This window comes from Typopeltis vanoorti, chromosome 12, assembly GCF_054136105.1.
Source record: "Typopeltis vanoorti isolate ZY-2024b chromosome 12, IOZ_Tvanoo_1.0, whole genome shotgun sequence".
In the NCBI taxonomy this organism is placed as follows: Eukaryota; Metazoa; Arthropoda; class Arachnida; order Uropygi; family Thelyphonidae; genus Typopeltis; species Typopeltis vanoorti.
The window spans coordinates 620,489-643,893 of record NC_143560.1 but is presented as its reverse complement, the minus strand read 5'-3'; the positions used below and the strand labels follow the sequence as shown (position 1 = coordinate 643,893).

The window sequence follows — 23,405 nt, the reverse complement described above, 5'->3', positions numbered from 1 at the left end:
GGATACTGTATCGGGGACAGCATGGTTTTGTGAAGGGTAGGTCATGCCTCAGTAACTTGCTCACGTATTATAACACAGTGACGGCTGAACTGGATAAGGGTAATGAGTTTACAGTGATTCTGCTGGACCTTGCTAAGGCCTTTGACAGGATACCACATGGAATTCTAATCAGTAAATTGCAGCATATGGGAATGGACATAGGGTTGGTGAGATGGATAGGAGGGTGGTTGACGGAGAGATATCAGAGAGTGGTTTACTCAGGAGTAGAGTCCACAAGACGGCCTGTGACTAGTGGTGTACCACAAGGATCTGTTCTTGGACCACTGCTGTTTAATTTGTTCATAAATGATATAGGAAAGGATCTGAGAGGAACAGTTCATTTGTTTGCGGATGATGCGAAGTTGGGTAGGGCAATAGTGAATGCAGATGACGTCAAAATTTTGCAGGATGATTTGGATAGATTGGAGGTCTGGGCTAGGGAGAATGGATGTCAATTTAATGTGGCAAAATGTAAGGTTATGCATTTTGGGGTGAAAAGATGGGAGGCAGTTTACTGCATTGGTGGAACCGTGCTCCAGGAAATTGATGAGGCACGAGATTTAGGAGTGTTGGTGGATAAGGAATTGAAATTTAGGGGACACATTGCAAAAGTGGCCAAATCAGCTCATCAAATCACTTGGTTGCTGAAGAATACGTTGACAAGCAGAGACAAGCAGGTTATTGTTCCTCTGTATCGAGCCTTGATAAGACCTCATCTCGACTACTGTGCTCAGATTTGGTCACCTAGGTTTCTTCTTGATGGGGAGGAGGTGGAGAGGATCCAGAGGCGAGTGACCAAGATGATAGCAGGTCTGTGGAATGAACCGTATGAGAACAGGTTGAGGATTTGTGGGTTGCAAAAATTGGTTGATAGGCGGAGGAGGGGAGATATGATTGAGACATTCAAATTACTGAAGGGTTTCTATAAAATTAATTCAGAAGATATTTTTGAGAACAGGGCTGGTTGTGGGAGGACTAGGGGACATCCATGGAAACTGGGCAAAAGTGTGGTTAGTAAAGGTGTTAGAGCTGGGTTCTTTACTTTTAGAGTAGTGAATGAGTGGAATGCGCTCCCTGAGTCTGTGGTGGATGCTGTGACAGTGAATGAGTTTAAGGCGAGGTATGATAGATACTGTATGAATGTCGAATAGTTGTGATGAAAATGATTTGGGGCCTCCCTCGATGAGTCTAATGACTCCCTGGAGTTGCCCGTAATAATAATAATATGTGCATTGCAGTATGGGATGCTAAGGCAAGTGACGTGAAGTCATTAGCCTCTACATACGAGTTGTCCAGTCGTGAAGTTACTTCACATATGAAATTTGTTTCCTTACACATGGATAAAGGATTAAACCAAGAATATAATTTCTTGGTTTAATTTATGGTATAACCAAGTGGAAAAACTTTCAGGAATTTCATGAAGTGATTAATGGTGCTGCATCTGTGTTTTCTTAAAGTTAAAAAGATTTTGTTCAGAAAGTTATTTTTTATTAAATAAAAAATATTCTATTTTGTCTAGTCTGCAGCTACTTGCAATGGGCAAGCGTATTTGTCGAGAACTGGATATAAGTGAAAACTAGCATTAACTATATTGTTAAAGATTATTTAGTAAAATTTGAATTACAGCTAGTCAGGAATGCTAAGATTAATTATAAAAGCTTTTATGGATATATAAAGAGGGTGTAAAATTGTCTGATTCATTCAAATATATTTATATTGAATTTAAGATGCCAAGAAATTATATTTATGGTTTCACCCTTTATCCACGTGTAAGACTTCATGTTCAAATTTTATTGCTTATGCTTGTATAAAGGATGAAACCAAGAATACAATTTCTTGACATCTTTAATTTATAGTATCCTGTCCTTTCAGGTGTCTTCTCCCATCAGGAGATTGACTTCCATGTGTCTCCACCATGTCCTATTCTGCACCTCTCTGCTGCATTTTTCATATGAGAGATAGGTCCAGTCTTCTATATTTTTCATCCACTCCGGTCTTCCTCTCTTTCCCTCAACAGTTCCTTCGAGAAGTGCCCTTTTAGGCAGTTATGTCTCAGAATATGTCCAAAATAGCTGACTTTTCTCTTTTTAATTTCTTTCATCAGGCTCCTGTTTATGCCTACCATCTCTAGTACCTCTTCATTTGTCTTTTTGTCTTACCGTGATATCCTCATAATTCTTTGCAGCATCCACATTTCAAAGGTTCCAGTTTTTTCACACTCAGATTGGAGAGTAGCCATGTCTCTACTCCATATAATAATGTAGACCCTATGTATCATTTGGAGATTCTTAGTCTTGTTTTCAGATTTAATTCTCTAGATGTTAGTAGATTTTTCATACTGTTGAAAGTTGACCTTGCAATTTCAATCCTTTTTCTAATTTCATCTTCTGTCCTGCCATTCTCTGTGATCAAGTGTCCAAAGTATATGTATGTTTGCACCTGTTCTAATTTATTTCCTTTTATATTAATGCATATTTTTGGTATTTCCTTTCTCTTGAAATTATCATGATTTTTGTCTTTTTAAAGTTGAAACTGAGGCCATACTGTTCGCTCTACTTGTGGGTTTCATCTATAAGAGTTTTGAGGTCATATTTGTTTTCAGCTAGAAGAACAGTGTCATCTGCATATCTTAGGTTATTAATATTTCTGCCCCCCCTACAGTGATTCCTTTGAGGTTACTAATTTTATTAAATATTTCCTCTGTGTACAGGTTAAAGTGAATTGGAGAAAAGACACAGCCTTGTCTCACACCTTTCTGAACTGGGAATTCTTCTGAGGTCTCTCTATTTATTCTCAAAGATGCAGTCTTTGTTATATTTATAATATATTTATTAATATATTTATACTATATAATTTATAGTATATTAAAATGAAAAAAACTTTCAACGTCTATCTCTAATCCAGGGTATTTTACTCATAAGATGTGACACCTTTTGGGTACTTGTAGATGGAAATATGACTTCTGCATTACTTCAACCTTAGTATCACTTCTGGGTCTGGCTTCCACTGATAAGATTTCAATAAAGGTCGAAGCTAGTTTGGTAGTGGCCCTTCCCAGAATGCATAGCATTATACATGTCCGTAAGGATGTGCATTGCATTATGGGATGCTAAGGCAATTAATGTGAAGTCATTAACTCTCTATGTACATGTAGCCCAGTCGTGATGTTATTTCACTCGCAAACTTTATTTGTTTACACTTGGGTAAAGGATGAAACCAAGAATATAATTTCTTGGCATCTTTAATTTATAGTATAACCAAGTGAAAAAACATAGTGGCATGTAGCTATATACATAAACGTATGTGAATATTAAGATCAGAACAACCAGTAATACATGAAGATGAACAGTATTATGAATGACAAAGGAATTGTAAATGTAAATTGTGAATAACATGTTTGTGCTTTTTAGTGAAGATATTGCACATTACATAGTAACTGCTGATGCCTGTCAGCTCATTTTGTGTTAGCTGTTATTTTATTAACCTAAGCTTTATAGATGGCAGTGGAAACAGTAGTAGTAGTAGTGTGTGAGATGGAGAGAATGGGAATACCAGAGAAACTGGGTGGGCAGACTGGGTGGATAGGGAGAGTGGATATTGGAAGTAGTAATAAGTGTATGCATGGGGATGATCAGCATAGAAATGAATTAGATTGGGATGTGGGTGGAGAAGTTGAAACTGAGTGGATATGTCATAAATGGTGATAAAGGTTATTGGCCAAGGGCAGGAATGATGGGGAAATCACAACCAACAAGCGGCTTGGGTAGGACTGTTATGTTTATTACAAATGCCAGGTATCAGAAAGAAGGAAGATGAAATGGTTTCACTGATTGAATTTATTTGCCTCAAAATCATTGGAATAAGTGAAACATGGTTGAATGAAGATGATATCCTAATGGGAATAGAAATGGAAGGGTACAGTGTTTTTTACAATGATAGAAAGGACAAGAAGGAAGAGAGAGTGTTGCTGATGATAAGAGGAATTATGTCCACATAAGGTAGACATTAAAGAGGGAAATAGTGGCAATGGTTATGAGGCAGTGTGGTGTGAGGTGGAGGTTGACAGGAAGACATTTAGTTCGATGTTGCTATAGGTCAAGGAATGTGGAGGGTGGTGATGAATAAATGTATAAACATAGGTTATAAACTTAGGTTAGTGAACAAAGGAAGGGTGATTGTTTTGGGCAATTTTAATGATGGTATAGATTGGAATGAAGAGATAATATTTGGGAATAAGGAAAATTAATTTCTTGTTCTTGAGAGACAACTATCTCAGGCAGCCTGTAAAGGGGGGCATGCGAGGATCAAGAGTTTTAGATCTGATCATTTCATCGGAGGATGTAATTGTGAGTGGGGTTTTGCACTTTCCTTCAGTTGGTGAGAGTGATCATGAAGTGATCACCTGAGTTGCGGCTAGCCATATGCAGACTTCTGTGAGGAAAGGATATATGTGTCTCCTAAGCTTGGGACTATAGCATGGAATAAGAAGTTGAGCAGTAAGGAAATAATTGCTGCTTGAAGAAATATATAACAGCATCAATGCATAAATGTATTCCAAAGGTTAAAAGGCTGTATAAGGTAGGTATAAAATGGATGAATGTGAGGATTAAACATGAAATCTGGAAGATGCTTTAGAGGTAGTACAGGATGAATAATTGTAATAATAATTGTCATGAATAATTGTAATAATCAGTTTCATGAAGAGTATAAAGAGCTAGCCAGAAGAATGATTCATTTAGTAAGGAAACACCAAAAGTGTAGTATCAGCAAAAATTAGCAAATCAAGTGAGAAAAAAAAAAAAACATAGAGTTTTTTAGATATGTGAGAACTAGAATGATTATGGTAAGATGATGTTAATGGATGAAAAAGATAGAATGATAATTGCTGCAGAAGACATTGTTGAGGTATTCAGTGATCAATTTATAAGGGTGTTTCATTCTCATCAGGATGAAATCATGAGAACATGTAGAGGACATAGGAGAGGATGGCTTAATTGTGAATGAGCAGGAGGAATTTCAGGAAATAACCTTGATGCAAATAAGGCAATAGGATTTGTTTAATAAATTTAATCTGTTGTTGTTTAATCTGTTTAATAAGAGTCTTACAACTGCACAGTTTTCAAGTGAGTGGTAAGCAGGTAAAACTGTTCCACTGCATAAAGGTGGTGATGAGGCTGTGACTACAACTTATAGATCAATCTGTATATCTGGAGTTGTGGTGAAAGTACTAGAGAGATTGGTGAGAAGTAGGATACAGAAATGTGTTGATATCAGTATGGGTTTGTTAAGGGGATATCATATTTTATTAACTTATGCACTATAACAAGGTTGGAAATGTCTTGGACAAAAGAGATGCATATACATTGGTATATTTAGATTTTATTATTATTATTATTACCACCCCAAGACCTCATGGAGTCAAAGACTCATTTGGTAGGTAATTTTATCACACACACCTCATCATACCGTATCTTAAACACTCTCAAACTCCTTATAGACACGACACTCTCAGACAAGGCATTCCAATCATTTACAACTCTGCATGAAAAAAAACCCTGTTTCTCACTCCCCTACTCACACCCACTTTATACATTCTCCAGGGATGACCTCTGGTTCTCCCCTGTTTTCCCACTATTTTCTGTAGAACTTCTCCAGCATTGATCCTATAACAACCCCTTACAAACTTGTAGGTCTCTATCATATCTCCCCTCTCCTGTCCACCAGACTGTGTAAATTACATCTTCTCAATCTTTTCTCATACTCAACATTCCAGAGGTTAGGAATACCTTAGTCAGTTACCTTTGAATCCTTTCCAACATCTCTTCGTCCTTCTGAAAACCAGGTGACCACATCTGGGCACAATAGTCCATATGTGGCCTAATCAAAGCTTTATACAATGGAACAAGAATCTCCCTACTTTTACAAGTCAGTGTCCTCCACATCATTCCCAGAAGCCTTTGTGTTGTCTTCACAATTTTGGCTATGTGTCCCCTAAATTTCAGATCCTTATCCAATTATCACCCACAGATCTCTTATTTCCTCTACCTCCAACAATATATCCTCACTAAGTATAAATTCTACATCCCATCTTTGTTTTCCAAATTGTAAAGCCTTACATTTTGCAACATTGAACTCACAACCCCATTTCCGTGCCCAATCACTCAATTTATTCAAGTCTTGTAAGCCCACAGCATCTTCTCTACTCTTCATGGTTCGTCTCAACTTTGCATCATCTGCAAACAACTGAAAATCTCCATCCATATCTTCACCAATGGCCCTAAAATAGACCCCTGAGGCACTCCACTAGTGACTTTCCTTTTCCTGGATATCGCTCCCCCATATGCAACTTGTTGATACCTATCAGATAGCCAGTCTCCAATCCAATGCACTAATCTAATATCCAACCCCATCTGCTCTAGTTTGACTGTCAACTTATCAGGAGGTAATCTATCAAAAGCCTTTGCGAAATTGAAGTATATTACTGTGTATCCTTCTCCTTTGTCCAAAGAAGCAGTCACTTTATTGTAATACGTAAGTAGATTACTTAAACATGACCTCCCTTTAGCAAATCCATGCTGTCCATCAAAGATAATACCATTGTTGTCAACCCAATTCTGGATCCTAGTTCTCACAAGCTTCTCCAACAACTTAACCGCAACATCTGACACAGAGATAGGCATATAGTTTGATGCTTGTGTTCGATCACCTCCTTTATTGAAGTGGCACAATCTTGCCCTCCTTCCACTCCTTAGGAACTTGACTGAGTGCAAGACTCGTATTAAAAAAATATGTCAATACAGGTGTCAACTCCCTGGTACATTCCTTCAGAATATGTGGTGATATGTTATCAAGTCTCACAGCCTTATTAACATCTAGTTTGCTCAACTCTCCATACACCTCTTGCTCACTTACAGTCAGTCTCTCCTCCACATCATCAGCTGCTCTTAATCTCTCCATGAAGTCACATTCACAAGATTAAAAGACCTTTATGAACTACTCATTAAGTATCTCCACCACACACACACACATTCTGCAACAGCTGTCTTTATACCATTTTCTCCAATCATTGTCATCCTTCCGTAATCATTCTTTCTTTTGCTGGCTACATATCGAAACAACTCCTTAGGATTCTTTTTGGCTTCATTAGCTAACTGTTCACACCTCACTTTAGCTACTTGCCTGGTCTTTGTAAACCTCATGGAATTGGTTATTTCCACTTCTCTTGTGCTGACTCTATAATGTGCTTTTTTTCTGTATTGCATGCTTAATCTCTTTATTCATCCATCTCACACCTACCTTATTTAACCTTCTTACCCTTGGAATACATTTAGACATTGCATCTACTAGATAGTTTTTGAAAATCCCCCAAGCGGCATTGATCTCTTTTCCAGCTAACTCCTCATTCCATGTTACACTTGCAAGCTGTCTCCTGAACTCTTCATAATCGCACCCCCTTGTAGTTCTACATATACCATTTTCTCACAGAGGTCCTCACTCTGCTGGCAACCACCCAGGTAATCACCTCATGGTCAATCTCAATTTTGCAAAAGCTTTTGATAGATTGCTATGTGACAAGCTGTTAAATAAATTGAAATGGATGGGATTGAAGACATCTGACAAAAGTCTCTGTCAGATGTATCAGAAGGTTGTATATGGTGTGAAGTATCCTGAAAGAGGAAGGTCACTAGTGGTGTGCTGCAGGGGTCAGTTTTGGGACCATTGTTGTTCAGTATGTATATTAGTGATATTGGGATCGGTTTAACTAGTGATATGCAGAATTGAGAAGAGCAATGCAGAGTCAAGCAGATGTTATGGCCTTACAGGAGGACTTGAATAGATTGCATATGAATGGGCAGGTAAGTGGAACTGTCAGTTCAGTGTTGCAAAGTGTAAGGTTTTGAAATTTGGTAAGCAGCAATGGGATGCAAAGTATACACTTGGTTGGGAAACTTTAAAGTATGTAGAGGAGTTGAGAGATCTGGGAGTGGGTGGACAAGGTCCTGAAATTCAGGGGCTACATTGCACAAGCTGTGAAGACATTGCATCAGATAATGGCAGTGATGCAGAGGACTCTGACATGCAGAAATAGAGAGGTTATGATTCCATTGTATACGGTCCCGATCATGCCTCATATGGATTATTGTGCAGAGATTTGGTCACTGGCTTTTCGTGGCGACGAGGATATGATAGAAAGGGTTCAGAGAAGATTCGCGAAGGTGGTCAGTGATCTTTAGATTGTGGAATACGAGGAGAGATTGAGAGAATTTAAATTGCAGGGCCTCTTGATTAGGAGGAGGAGAAATGATTGAGACATCAGCTTGTTAGGGGTTGTTATCAGGTTGACATAGAAGAGATTTTTCATGAAAAGAGGGGGGGTAACAAGAAGCCATCCCCAGAAATTGTATATGGAGGGTGTGAGGAGCAGGTTCTTTACTTAGGGAGTGGTTGGTGAGCGGAATGCATTGCCTGAGTATGTTGTAAATGTAGACACATTGAATCATTTTAACTCATTGGTTGAATGAGCTTTGTGTGTGATAGTGTGTACCTCCCATGATGAGTCTGATTCCATAGAGGTCAGATATTACTAATAATAATAATATAAGAGGATGAAGAAGCAAATAAGAATCACTGAATGCAAGCTGGAAGAGCTTTGGAGTCTAATGTACTGAGAGAGAGAGAGAGAGATGATACAATTTATACTGCGAAATGTAGGTAAGAACTCCTTTTAATCAGTGGGAGCTAGATCTGTGGAGATAGTGAAATCTGAATTAACACAGAAGTCATTTACTGTATCAAAGCAGCAAAATATTATATCATCATATTATTAAAATAATCTGGATCAGAGATAGTTATAGAAATGGGGATGTGCCGAACCGTGATTTGGCTGAATGCTGAATATTTGGTTTGAAATTTGGCCGAAGCACCAAATATTCGGCCAAAGCATATACTGAATTAAATATTATAAGCAAGTGTTTTTTTGTATATATTGTTTACACACAGAAGTGTGTAAACAATATACACACTTCATGTGTATATTGTTTACATTTGTTTGTAAAATTTAATTCTCCATGTTTTAGCCAAATATTTGATGCTTCGGCCAAATTGCAGAATGAAGAAAGATTGAAAAAATCTGTAATAATAATAATACTTCACCTAACCATGTAACCACATGAAAATGGAAAAATAAAATCATAACGAGAGAGGATAAGATATGGAAAAGTAAAATAATGTAGCCTGACACAAAGCTGAGAGTACTGGAAGCATGCATGTTCACCAATGCTTTATGGATGAGACATGAATAATGATCAGACACGCTAAGGTGTCTGCTTACATTTGAAGGAACATGCACTAGAAAATGCTTATAAATTGGAATGCAAAAAAATTAATGAATGAAGAACTCTCTGGAAAAGTGAATCGGAAACAATCTAATCCAGAAAATAATTAGAATAAAAGTTAACCTTTTTGGACATCTCTGCAGGCTGGATGCCATAAACAGAAGGGGGACAACCCAAGTGAGAGTGGTTAGATGACAAGGAGTGGTGTTGATAATGTTTATATGATCAAGCAGTCTGATTCATTGGTGTTATGTGATGCCATGGTTGAATGTGTGTTACTGTGGTATACATAAGAGCATGGAGGAGAGAGAGAGAATATATTTGAAATAGCAAATGCAAAGAGGAAATATAAATTTTCCTGGGGATGAACCAAACATTTTCCAGGATTCAATGATATAAAATATTTGCAAAGATTAAGGAGAAAATCCTTTCTTCTTATATCTTATTTGCGAATATTAAATTGAGAGATATAGATAGTGAATTTTTCACTGTCAGCCAGATGAGTCTAAAGTTATTTCTGAAAGAAATTGGAATTACTTAAGAAAATATTGTCATCTCATGTTTATTGAATACATAAAAGAAAAATGGTCAAACAAAAGTCAAAAAGAGGTAGGTCCTTGAACAGTAGTCTGACTTATATTAATAAATGTAATTTCTTGTTTAGTATAATTTTTCTTTTAATTCTCTTCCCAAGCACAAAGAAACTTTTCATTGCTTGTAAAATATCTTCACACTTAAGCTACTTGCTTATAGAGGCTGTTGATTTTAACAATTTCCTCAGTATTCCATAATGCACATGACACTTTCTTTTGCACATGTATGTTTCAACATACATGAAGAATAACTAATCTGGTGTTACAGTTTATCTTGAATCCTCCTTCATAGTTATCTTCCATTCTTTTATGATTTTATCTATGTATATATTAAATAAAACCGGTGAGACAGGGCAACCCTGACGTACTCCTCAATTTATTGGTTTCCAGCTTGATGTTGAATTATTGTACTTCACAGATATTTTATTATCTTGATATATGTTTAAGGCTCTAAAGAGTTGGTTTGGTATTTCATATTCTTCTAGGATTTCCCATAGTTTTTCTCTAATTTTATCAAATGCTTTTGGTGTAATCTATAAAAGCTATGTGTGTTTCTATGTTCGTTTCTCTGTGTTTTTCAATTAATAATTTTAACGTAAATGCAGAGTCTATGCAAGACCTGCCTTTTCTGAATCCATTTTGCTCTTCTATTAATTTTGGGTCTACTATACGTTTAAGTTTATATGCTAAGATTTTTGCATATACTTTATAACAGGTACTAAGTAAGCTGATTCCATGATAATTGTTACAATCAGATTTGTGTCCTTTTTTGTAGATGGAAATAACTATTGCTTTGGTCCAATCTTGTGGGCATTTTCCTTCTTTCCAGATCATATTATAAAAGTTAAGGAACATGAGTGAGAATTTAAGTCCTGCATATTTGATAAGTTCCAAGTTTATATTGTCTTCTCCTGGAGCCTTTCCTGTTTTGCTTTGGGTTAATGCTTCTGTTAATTCTTCTAGAGTGATGTTTTCCAAGTTATCAGAGATGTTTACAAAGGGTAGTTTTCTGTTTTGAATGTTTTCATCATTCAAAACTAGAGAAAAAGCAGATTAATATCTGCTTTTTCTCTAGTTTCATTGCTTAGATCTTTGAGGATTTTATATGCATTAGGTCTTTTGAGCATACAAAATCTCTCTCTAATTTTGTTACAAAATTGTTCCATCTGTTTCTGTTTATTCTTCTGCATGCTGCTTTTGCTATTGCTTTTTTTCTGTTGTATTCGATTTTTGATTCTATTGTTTTTAGGTTGAGCCAGTTTTTATATGTTTTTTTCTTCAATAATGCATTTAATTTCATCATCCCAGTTTCTAAGGCCTCTTTTTCTTTGTTCCTACACTTTCTTTTGCAGTTTTGTCATTATGGATTTTAGGTTTGACCATTCTTCTATGTTCTGATTTTGTTTTATACTTTTCATCCAGTTCTTTATTCTTTTTTTTTTTTTGGTACAAGTCTTTAATACTACTGTCGTCCAAAAGTCTAACTTTGAAAGATTCAAAATTTCTCTTTTCCTTGTGCTTTTTTGTTGTTTTCCATCTTGGTTCCCATTTTATTTTTCCAATTAAAAGGTAATGATCTGATTCTATTTCAGATCCTCTGTATACTTTTGTATCTATTATCATTTCTGACATTTTGATATTGCTGATAATGTAATCAATAATGCTTTTTGTGTCTCTTGCTTCCCAGGTGTATCTGTGGATGTCTTTATGTTTGAAGAAGGTGTTCATTATTTTAAGGTTATTGCTTATAGTAAAATCTCTTAATCTATTTCCATTATAATAAATAAATAAATATAAATATATTTATTTATAAATTAATAAATATATTTATTAATTTATTTATATTTGCTTGTAATATTTAATTTTATCATCAACAATCCCATACAATTCTCTTATTTTGTATAAAAAATAATAAAAATCCATCTTGTAGCACTTAGGAGGGAGAAGAATGCTAGAAGCACTGTGTTTACCACAGTGTCATATTGCTACACGTGCAAGCATATGCACGTCATAGTGAGATGCGAGCTATTAGCGTAATGCGGCACTGTTCGTCGCTCAGTTCCACTATTGTTTATATGCAGTTTGCGCCAGTAGTAGAGTGTTCGTAGTGCTTATCATGTTTACTCCGTCTCTTTTAAATATTATTATTATATGAGTATCTCCATGGAGTCAGAAGACTCATCGCGGGAGACCCAAACTATCAAAACAATATCTATCATACCTCTTCTTGAACTCATTTACAGACAAAGCACTCACAACTGAGTTAAGCAATGCATTCCATTCATTCACCACTCTCCAAGCAAAAAATATAGTTCTCACACCCTTGTTTGTTAACCACACTTTTCCTTAATTTCTAGGGGTGACCTCTTGTTCTTCCATCACTATCACACAGCTGAAATATTTCTCCTGCATCAATCTTATAAAACCTTTAAGTAATTATTGGTAAAATTGGTAAAATTAATAAAAAAAATTATTGGGATCACTGAGACGTGGTTGACAGAAGAGGATATAATAACAGGAATAGAAGTCGCTGGGTACAGCATTTTTCGGCAGGATAGGAGGGGAAAGCGTGGTGGTGGCTACTGCTTATGATAAGTGACGACCTATGTCCTCTAAGAGTGGATTCTTTGGAAGGCAGTGAGACAAATGATTTTGAGAGCATATGGTGTGAGGTAGAGGTGGGCAAGACAAGATATTTAGTGGGGTGTTGCTACAGACCCAGGAGCACAGAAGAACGAGACCAGGAGATGTTTAGACAGTTAAGTTTGGCAAGTGCAAGAAGAATGATTGTTATGGGAGATTTTAACTACAGTAGTATAAATTGGAGAGAGGAAGATGCATGTAGCAATAGGAGAATGGAATTTCTAGAATTCTTGAGGGACAAATGTCTCAGGCAACATGTAACAGAGGGAGCAAGAGGTTCAAGAGTTTTGGATTTGGTTATAACATCAGAAGAGTTGATAATAACTGAGATGACATCTCTCCCACCAGTTAGAGAGAGTGACCATATGGTTTTGACTTGGAAAATGAATAGACATGCAGGAGTATCAAAGAGACGGGAACTTATGTGGAATTATAAAGCAGGCGATTATAATAGTCTTAGACGTCAACTTCGGGAAGTTTCATGGAGGGAGGAATTGGAAGGCCGGGATATCATTAGTACATGGAAAATTGTGAAGGAATATTTGTTAGCAGCAATGGTAAGTTGTATACCACGAGTGAAGAAGAGGACACAATTTGGAGTAAAGTGGATGACAAACAATATTAAACAGGAATTGCATGCGAAAAAGAGGCTATGGAAGAGATATAAGGAGACAGGTGAAGAGAAGATGCATGAAGAATATAAGACACAGGCCAGAAGATTGACTAGTCTGGTAAGGAAAGCGAAACTGGTATATGAGAGGAGATTGTCCCTAAGATCCAAAGAAAATCCTAGGGAATTTTTTAGCTATGTGGCCAGTAAGAGGAGAAATGACTGTGGAAGAATGATATTGTGGGATAAAAATGGGAATAGAGTGACTGATGCAGAGGACATAGTGGAATTGTTAATGAACACTTTATATTTCATCCTATAGGAGTCAGTTTTAATGCTAGAGGGATAGGGCAGGTTCGAAGTTTAGGGGTACAGAAGGAGAGTGTGTTTCAGATACTGAGTTCTCTGGATGTCAGTAAAGCTTTGGGACTGGATGGTATTTCACCATGAGTTTTGAGAGAATGTGCTAGGGAACTGACAGTGCCTTTAACCTGGCTTTTCAATGAAAGTCTGGCTGCGGCAAAGGTGCCCAGGGAATGGAAGGAAGGTAAGATAGTGCCATTGCATAAGGGTGGTAACAGACTGGAAGTGTCTAATTATAGACCAGTTTGTGTGTCATCAGTAGTTGTTAAGATCTTGGAGAAAGTAGTGAGGGACCGTATACAGCATTGGGCAGATGAGGGTAATGTTATCTGTGACAGTCAGCATGGATTTGTGAAAGGGCACTCTTGTTTTAGCAATATGCTAGCCTCTTTTATAATAAAGTTACAAGAACATTAGATGAGGGAAAGGCATATACTGCAATTTTCTTAGACTTAGCAAAGGCATTTGACAGGGTGCCACATGATAAGCTGATATTTAAGTTGCAGCACATGGGTCTGGATGTCAGATTGGTCAATTGGATTCAGGATTGGCTGTCTGATAGGTATCAGAGAGTTGTGCATGGTGGATCAGTTTCAAGGAGGCAGAGGGTTACAAGTGGGGTCCCACAGGGCTCAGTACTAGGACCTATATTGTTTAACCTTTATATCAATGACATTGCAAGGGGATATTCAGTTGTTTGCGGATGATGCGAAGCCGGGAAGGATTATTAGTAATATTGCATATTTGGTAGCCCTGCAAGAGGATTTGAATAAGCTAGATAGATAGGTAAATGAATGGGGGGGTGTCAGTTTAATGCAGCAAAAAGTCTTGAGGTTTGGGAAACATCGATGGGATGTTGCATACTCTATGGGAGGCAAGAGATCTGGGGTTGATGATTAATAGAAACCTGAAATTTAGGGGACATATTGCAAAGGATGGCTCAATTATGAGAAGGACACTGACCTGCAGAGATAAAAGGGTTATCATTCCGTTGTATAAGTCTCTGATCAGACCACACTTAGACTATTGTTCTCAGATTTGGTCCCCAGGATTTGAAGTGGATAAATTAACTGTGGAAAGTGTACAAAGACGGATGACAAAGATGGTTTCAGGATTGTACAATTTTGGTTATGAGGATCGTCTGAGGGAATGTGGACCGCAGAGTTTGGTGGATAGAAGGAGAGGTGATATGATTGAGACTTTTAAACTGTTGAGAGGTGGTTACAGGGTTGACACTGGGGAGTTCTTTCACTTGGTTGAACAGCGGGAAGGAGTGATGACAAGAGGCCATCCCTGGAAGTTACGAAAGGAAACTGTGAGCAAGAGGATGAGGAGTGGTTTCTTTGCATGGAGGGTGGCTGAACTGTGGAATGCATTGTCTGATGGAGTGGTGAGAGCGAGAACAGTCAATGAGTTTAAGGAGTGGTATGATAGACTTTGTGTTTCTTAGGGGGGGGCCTCCCCTCAATGAGTCTTGACAGACTTTATGTTCTTAGGAAGGACCTCCCACGATGAGTCTTGTGACTCCATGGAGGCCTGAATAATAATAATAATTTAAATGTTTCTATTATATCTCCTCTTCTCTGTCTATCAACCAACCTCTGTAATCCACAAGCTCTCAATCTATCAGTGTGGGGAGCATTTTTTACATCACTCTCCTCTGAACCCTCTCCACCAATTCCTCATCTCCAAGGAATCCAGGTGACCAGACTTGAGTACAGTAATACATATGTGGAATTATCAACGCCTTATAAAGAGGAATAATAACCTCTTTATCTCTGAATGTTAATGTGTTATTCAATAACCAAGTAATGCTATGTGCTATCTTGGACACCTTAGCAATGTGTCCTCTGAACTTCAACTCTCCATCCACGAATATCCCCCCACGTACCTAGCCTCATCAATCTCTTGGATTATCGTTCCATCAATGTGGTACACAGCTGGTAATCGTTTAACCCCAAAATGCATAACTTTACACTTTTCCACATTGAACTGACATCCATTACACTTTGCCTATTTTGCCAGCTTATTTAAATCATCCTGCAAACTCTCAACATCGGTTTGATTTCTTACTGCGCTTCCCAACTTTGCATCGTCAGCAAACAACTGAATATCTCCCTTCAAGTCATTTCCTATATCATTTATGTACAAATTAAACAATAACGACCCAAGCACAGAGCCCCGAGGCACACCACTGGTCACGTGCTTCATCCTGCACTCTGCTCCTCCATACACTACTTTCAGGTATCTCTCCATAAGCTATTATAGCCATTGTCTTATCCATAACACCAGTTTAGTATCCATTCCCATTTGTTCTAATTTACACAACAGTATTCCATTGGGTATCCTGTCAAAAGCCTTTGCAAAATCCAGAAGTATCACTGTGTAGCCATTCCCCCTTGTCCAGTTCAGATGTTACTCTTATAAAAAAGTTAATAAATTGCTAAGGCAGGACCAACCTTTAACAAAACCATGATGTTGGCCCTTATAGAGTATCATATTCTGATCCACCCAATCCTGAATTTCTGACCTTAACCAACTTTTTCAGTACTTTTACCACCATTCCCAAGATGGTAATTTGTATCATTTTCTGATCCACCCAATCCTGAATTCTGACCTTAACCAACTTTTTCAGTACTTTTACAACCATTCCCGAGATGGTAATTTGTATCATATTCTGATCCACCCAATCCTGAATTCTGACCTTAACCAACTTTTTCAGTACTTTTACCACCATTCCTGAGATGGTAATTTGTCTGTAATTTACAACCGCAGTCTTGGAGCCTCCTTTATGCAAAGGAACTATTTTGCCTTCCTTCCACTACCTATGGACCATACCAGAGTTCAAACTCAAGTTAAATAACCAAGTAAGAGGAGTTGACAGTTCCCTTGCACATTCACGTAACACCCGAGCTGATATTCCATCTAAACCAAGAGCAGTGTTTGCGGTTAAATTCTGCAATATTCTAAGTACCTCTGTTTCATTAACTTGAATTCTCACATCAGTTATTACTACAGGTACAGAGATATCCTCACTTAGATGATAGACTTTTGAAAAGTGGTCACTCAGTAACTCTACTATTACATCTGATTTGGTCACCTCGATACCATTAGCACCCACTAAGGTTATCCTTCCAAACTTTTCTGCCATGGGATGGCTGTAAGTTCACTCCAAAGCTTGTTGTAGTTACGAATATACCCCTTCTTAAGAGAGAAATCCACAAATTTTGCAACCTCCCAAGTCTCTTTAAATATTTCGATATTACAATTAAAGGATTTAATTGAAATGTCCAAAAATTGTAAATAAATTCCTTTAATTACAATTAAAGGAATGGATTTTATTTTTAAGTAATTTTGAATTATACTAAACTGTATAATTTTATCAATAATAAACAATATTTTTTCATGTTTAATTTTTTTAAATTTTTACCATAATTTTGATATTTTATCCAAACATGTATACACTGTACTTACAGTATGTATGTGTATTTCGAAAGTTGCAACATCCCCATGATTTCAAGCCACGAGCCTCCACTGTGTATATCAGTTCTAAAGCTGGTACAAGAAGTAAAGAGAATCTGCAATTTTTGTATACTAATGCAAGAAGCATTCGAAATAAGAGGGAAGAATTTTTGGTATTAGTCAGTGCAATCTCGCTAGTGGTGGCTCGTGGCTTGAAATCATGGTGCTTGCAACTTTCAAAATATACATACACACTGTAAGTACAGTGTATAACTGTTTGGATAAAATATCAAAATTATGGTAAAAATTTAAAAAAATTAAACATGAAAAAATATTGTTTATTATCGATAAAATTATACAGTTTAGTATAATTCAAAATTACCTAAAAATAAAATCCATTCCTTTAATTGTAATTAAAGGAATGGATTTACAATTTTTGGACATTACAATTAAATCCTTGAATTGTAATGTCCAAATATTTAAAGAGATGGAGTAAACATGATAAGCACTATGAACACTCCGCTACTGGAGCAAACTGCATATAAACAACAGTGGAACTGCGGAACAGACAGTGCTGCATTACGCTAATAGCTCGCATCTCACTATGACTTGCATATGCTTACACGCATAGCAATATGACACTGGTAAACATAAACACAGTGCTGCTAGTGTCCTTCGCCCCCCTAAGTGCTACAAGATGGATTTTTATTATTTTTTATACAAAATAAGAGAATTGTATAGGATTGTTGATGATAAAATTAAATATTACAAGCAAATATAAATAAATTAATAAATATATTTATATATCGAGAAAAATTGGTTGTGCTGCAGTTCCGCAGTGCCTATGCACGAGCCACCCCTGAATCTCACCAAAAGTTGTAGGCATTAGTGAAACTATAACAAACCCTTACAAGTTAGTAAGGGTTTGTTATAGGATCAATATGCCTGGGGAAGGAGTGTCCTAGGTTCGATTCCCATTGCCAACGAGAGGAGCTTAAGGATCTTCCTCAGCCATAGCCAAGTTAGCTAGTCTTGGGCGTGGACAGGAGAGATTTTCTCCCCAGTTTAGCTGGGGTTTTTCATCCCCCAAACCGGCAGACTGGTCCCTTGAACACACATGGATACAGTCAGGAATACCTAAGACGATCCCTCCAGCCATAGGTCTGAATTGTAAGCTATGCCAGTCATGAGCCCTGATAAAAACAGGGGGATTGAGGTGGTGTCTCTTCATCATTGGAATCATCAAACTTAATTCTGTCTTCTTAAAACTAGTAACTTCTTAACACATCCTTAATCTTTTTAAGATGAGAGATCATACCATATGTTTATATTTAGTCTTACTAACATAAACATATAAAACTTATTTACTCGCTTAGTTTTTATTTTACAAAACTATAAAATAAAAAAAAGATATAAAATCAAATTAAATAAAACATACAAATATCTTAGGCAGCCATCCCCATTTTCTATCATTTTTATGGAAAATTAGCTCTTGATTTATGTTTTTCTGGAATTTATCTTTCTCATAAGGAAATGACAATTATTTGACAAAAATGACAAATATTTTGTTTTATTGTATAAATTTTAAAAAGTTTATACAATAAAACAAAAAGGTATTTTTTTTCTTATAAGTTGAAGCACACAGCTATTCACATTATAAATATATAAAACAAATTAGTAAAAATTTTATCACACAGTTCTATCATATACATGGCTTGCCATAAATACTGTTACAACTTCTGCACCCTTTCTCCCTGTGCTGCTCACAGAATTCCACGAGCCTGGTTCCATTAGTGGTGTTGTGCATAGCAGACATTTGCGTGTTTATCAGTAGAAAGAGAGTTGTCTAGCTGTATGAATTAACATTCAGTGGGGAGATTATGAGAACCGTGTAGCTGTAATAGCACTTCACAAGGTTCAAATGCAGCCACCTGTTATTTTCAACACACCAGAAACACTCAGGATCAGTAGGATGTTTGTGCATTGGACTATCTGATATAATGATACAGAAGATGTATTTGACTGACAAAGAACAGGTCGACCACGCATTTAGAACGCAACAGCTTGTGAGGGCTGTGAAGGCACGTCTCCATCCACCATAATCCTGTGAGAAAGCAGAAAGTGATGTCATGAGTGATGAATGTTTTGTTGAGAATTATGCCATGTGTACTTACTGCTTGACCTGGGGGTGAGAGCCTATCGTCATTCTACTGGACACTTCCTAATACTGTAACTAATGCGGCAGAGGGTGATAAAATCAAAGAGTCATTTCTCTGGCAGTATGTGGACAACAAACAAATGACAAAAATCTTCTCATCTTCACAGATGAGAAAATATTCTCCATTGAAGCATCGTTTAACCACCAAAACAATCAAGTATATGTCCTGGATGGTCACACAGCATGTGCCATAGTACCCAGGATTTAGATAGGTCATCACCCTGTGTCAGTGATGATTTGGTGGTGGAAGGGTGTATCAGGGGTATCCAGGTTGCATTTCTGTGAGAAAGGTATCAAAAACCTCTACCAGAGCGTATCGAGATAATGTGTTGGAACTTGTATGTCCCCTGAACAACATCTTGTTTCACAATGCACTTTCCAACAGAACTCATCCCCTACACACAAGGCAAGGACCACACAACAGTGGTTGGAGGCAAATGTACCCAAACACATACCATCATCTGATTGACCATCTGGAAATACCAATCTGAATCTGTTGGATTTCAAATTGTGGTCAGAGCTTGAGAGAGAGAGTAGCCTGCAAGAAATGACAACACAGCATTGCTAACCTGAAGCTGGATTTGGAATGAGCAGTGGCAGCATATCCATTAGATGTTGTGTGTGTGTGTGCGCGCGCGTGCATGCGCAACCATCAATATGTGGGCTCACAGACTTTGGGCATATGTGGAGACAAAACAGAGACATTTCGAACATTGAATGCTGCTATATGCATGTTATAAATGTGGTTTGTATGTGCTGAAAGCTGTAAATGATTTTTACTGATAGATTAAAGGTTTATGCGCTGTTCAAGTTGTAACAATATTTATGGCTATACTATATAGAAAGAATTTTAAAGATAAAAATATAAATCTTAACTTCTTTTTTTTTTTTCTATTTTAGCGACACTTATATGAACAGATGTCAGAAATCAAAAGTTCTTTGGTGGAAGTCTGTCCACAGTCTGAAACAACACCTGAAAGTATTCAGTATTGCCTTGGTATTGAATTGACAGTAGATAAAAAGAATGTTAAAATTTTAATTTGCCAAAGATGTCAGTCCAAAATTCTTAAACCTGAAATGGCAGATCTTGTATGTATAGAAGTATGTATACCCCTTTTTAATACAGTATTTGAAAAATTCATTGTTATAAACTAACTATGAAGAATTAAATATTATTTTAAGTGCCTGTATAACCCTTTGGAAATGGCATCTCTCTCTCCATGATTATGCAAATCATGATTAATACATAATAAGCAATGTTAAATTGTGAATGAAACTATGTTGTGTAATTTATTTTTTTTCATTCACATTTAACATTGCTTATTATGTATTAATCATGATTTGTATAAAAATTATTTATTATTCCTTAATTTAGGATTACTATTTAAATATTTATTCTAAACTTAACCTACTATTAATTTGTTAAGCAATAATATGTGCAGAATTTATAATAACTAAAATATGTATAAAATATGTATATGATGTAACGAAAAGTATTATTATAATTAATTCTATACGTAATGAAAAAGCTGATTAAGTAGCTCAAATATTCTGTTTATTCTTATTTGCGAAAATTTAACGTTATGTAATCACTTATGTAGTAGTAGAGCATTGTATTACATTAGCGAAATGTTTGCGTTCATTTGTTGTCATGGAGACGCATGAAATAAACAAGCACGAGTCGAAGAGAGCGTGACCTTCGGACTGAAAAGAGAGGAAAAGAAATAGAAGATTTTTAATTAGAGAGAAGAGAAGAAGTTTTTGCGGAGCGGGAAGGAAGGTAGGATACAAGCAAAGGAAGTGGAAGAAAATTGTAAGTTCTCTAGGGCAGAAATTCATGAGAATAGTGTTTAGAAGTGAGCCAAAACATAGTGAATCATATACTTAGCTGCAAGTGAAGTCAGCTGTGTTGTAAAGGAAAATTAATGCCGTATCCAGATAAATAAAGAACTGGACATTCAATGGAAAATTCTGATTAGTTCCAGTTAATCTAGGATTACGTCTTAATTCTATGTTGCCCTGAGAAGAATTATATTGAAATTAACTAGTTTGAGAAAAGTAAACAAGGAAAGATATCAGTGCCTTATTGATGTGTTTTTTTTTTTTTGAGTAGTTAAGCACAATTAACAATAGTTCAGTTAAATCGTTGGAGAATTTTTATTAATGTGTTCCGCTAACGTAAATAAGTTAATTCATAAGTATGCTCACAATTAATTGATGTATTGAAGATTGTATCTGGTAAGAGTAGTCATACTTGTTTGTTTATTCTAACATTAACATATCTTCGAAGTTCAAAGTCCGAAATAAGATTGCTTGGAATATTGTCTACCTTGATTAGTGCTTCCTGTGAATTTAAACATTAAGTACAGCTGATAGATATGTGGAGACTGATTAAATAAGAAGTTTCGTTTTATTAACTTGAGTTAAGAAAGCTTGTGATTTTGAAGCTGTGAATTGTATGTGAAAGTTTAGAACATTGAATTGGCATGAGTGACTTAGCAAGATGTATTAAGTTGATTGTATTGTTTCATTTTAAAGCAGAATTCTTGTATTTGTTATATATATCATATATTAAATGTTTTATTTTGTTAATCTAAATATTGTGTTTGCCTGAATTCCCTTTTATTGCACCGTTCATAAATATTCGAATCTTGCAGGAACCCCAAGTGGAATAGTAAATAATTCGGCCTAAATAAATGAGGAGACTGCTAACTTAATTAAGAATTGATCCTACTATTTTATATAGACTAATCTAAAAATAGGGTGGCGCAGTATAATTATAAATTTCTCTACTTTTGGATCGGTGATCAATTTGCAATCAGTTGTTATATTGATAAGAGTGACTTGAACCAACATGGCGGATTTAGAACATAACATGAAAATAGAACGTCACGACAATACCCCTTTTTAATACAGTATTTGAAAAATTCATTGTTATAAACTAACTATGAAGAATTAAATATTATTTTAAGTGCCTGTATAACCCTTTGGAAATGGCATCTCTCTTCTTAATGCTAGACTGTCAGCAAAAAAAATAAAAAAGTTAAATTCTAGTTACCAATTAGAGGAACCTTTTCTAGATTTTGCAGGTTCCTGAGTTTTTCAATCTTTGGCATGGACAGGTAGGATGTTTTCTTCCCAGAAACTTGATTTGTAACTAACTCTGTAATTCAAAAATTGATTGTAGAACACTTGCACTAGTTTAGACACCAGTGAGATGACCTTGCTATCTCTCATGCATATGAAATCAATAGCCCAAGGCTATTGATTTCATATGCATTCTTGGGCATCTAATCAGTGACACCTAAGGATGGAGACTGGCTGCCTACCAATCTTCCAGAAGTTATGGCTTTTATTTCAAAATTCCATTTTGAAATAAAAGGTATTAGAGGATTTTATTTATTTTATACTAGATATAAATTTGAGTAAATAGTATTAAAACTTCTCATGTTCTTGATGTATCAGCAAGCATTATTTCTTTTCATTTCTATGGTTTTAAATCTAACAGCAACAAATTCAGAGGACAGAAGGAGTATAAGAGGATGTGGTCCTGGATATGTGTATGGGCATTGGTCAAGTAAGGAATGTGTGAAGTTAATTTTTTATTTTATTTTTTTGCCTGGAGAGTGGCAGGCATTTTGAATGCACTTGAGACTAAATACATTTAAAGTGTAGTGTGATCATTATTGGGGTATCCTAGGTCATTCCTCTCAATGATGGGTCTTGATCGGTGGTGCTATGACAGTAATAATAATAATTTGGATCTTTAAGTGCATTGCATGTTCACATGAATTTTCATTGTTTATGTACATACAGATTTTTATTGTTTGTGGAGTAATACACATTAGATACCAGAATAAATTGAATATAATTTAACTCCTATAGGACCAAGGCAATTCAGTGAGCTGGATTGATCAGTAATTGCAAGGCTTAAGGGAGGATGGTAATATGTACTTTTCCTGTATATATGGAAATAGCAATTAATGAATGTTATGGATCCATGAATTTTTCATTACTAGAATATTAATGGAAGGCATTAACATGATATAGCCACTGGTTGGCTATATTATGGCAATATCATATTAAAAACAAAGATATTAGGAAAGAACTTGATATTGTCAGCATCCTGGAATGTATTAGCA

General features: G+C 36.2%; 1 protein-coding gene across 5 annotated transcripts in view; it reads left to right on the top strand.

Annotated features, from left to right (window-relative positions):
* Positions 1-23,405, top strand: part of strat (RAB interacting factor STRAT) — a 43,203-nt gene that overhangs the window by 4,191 nt on the left and 15,607 nt on the right. For all 5 annotated transcript variants that reach the window (XM_090401783.1, XM_090401784.1, XM_090401787.1 and 2 more), the window contains exon 2: positions 20,164-20,364. In XM_090401783.1, coding sequence (XP_090257909.1) covers positions 20,182-20,364 — 183 coding nt within the window. In that variant the 5' untranslated portion in view covers positions 20,164-20,181. The remainder of the gene's footprint in view (positions 1-20,163; positions 20,365-23,405) is intronic.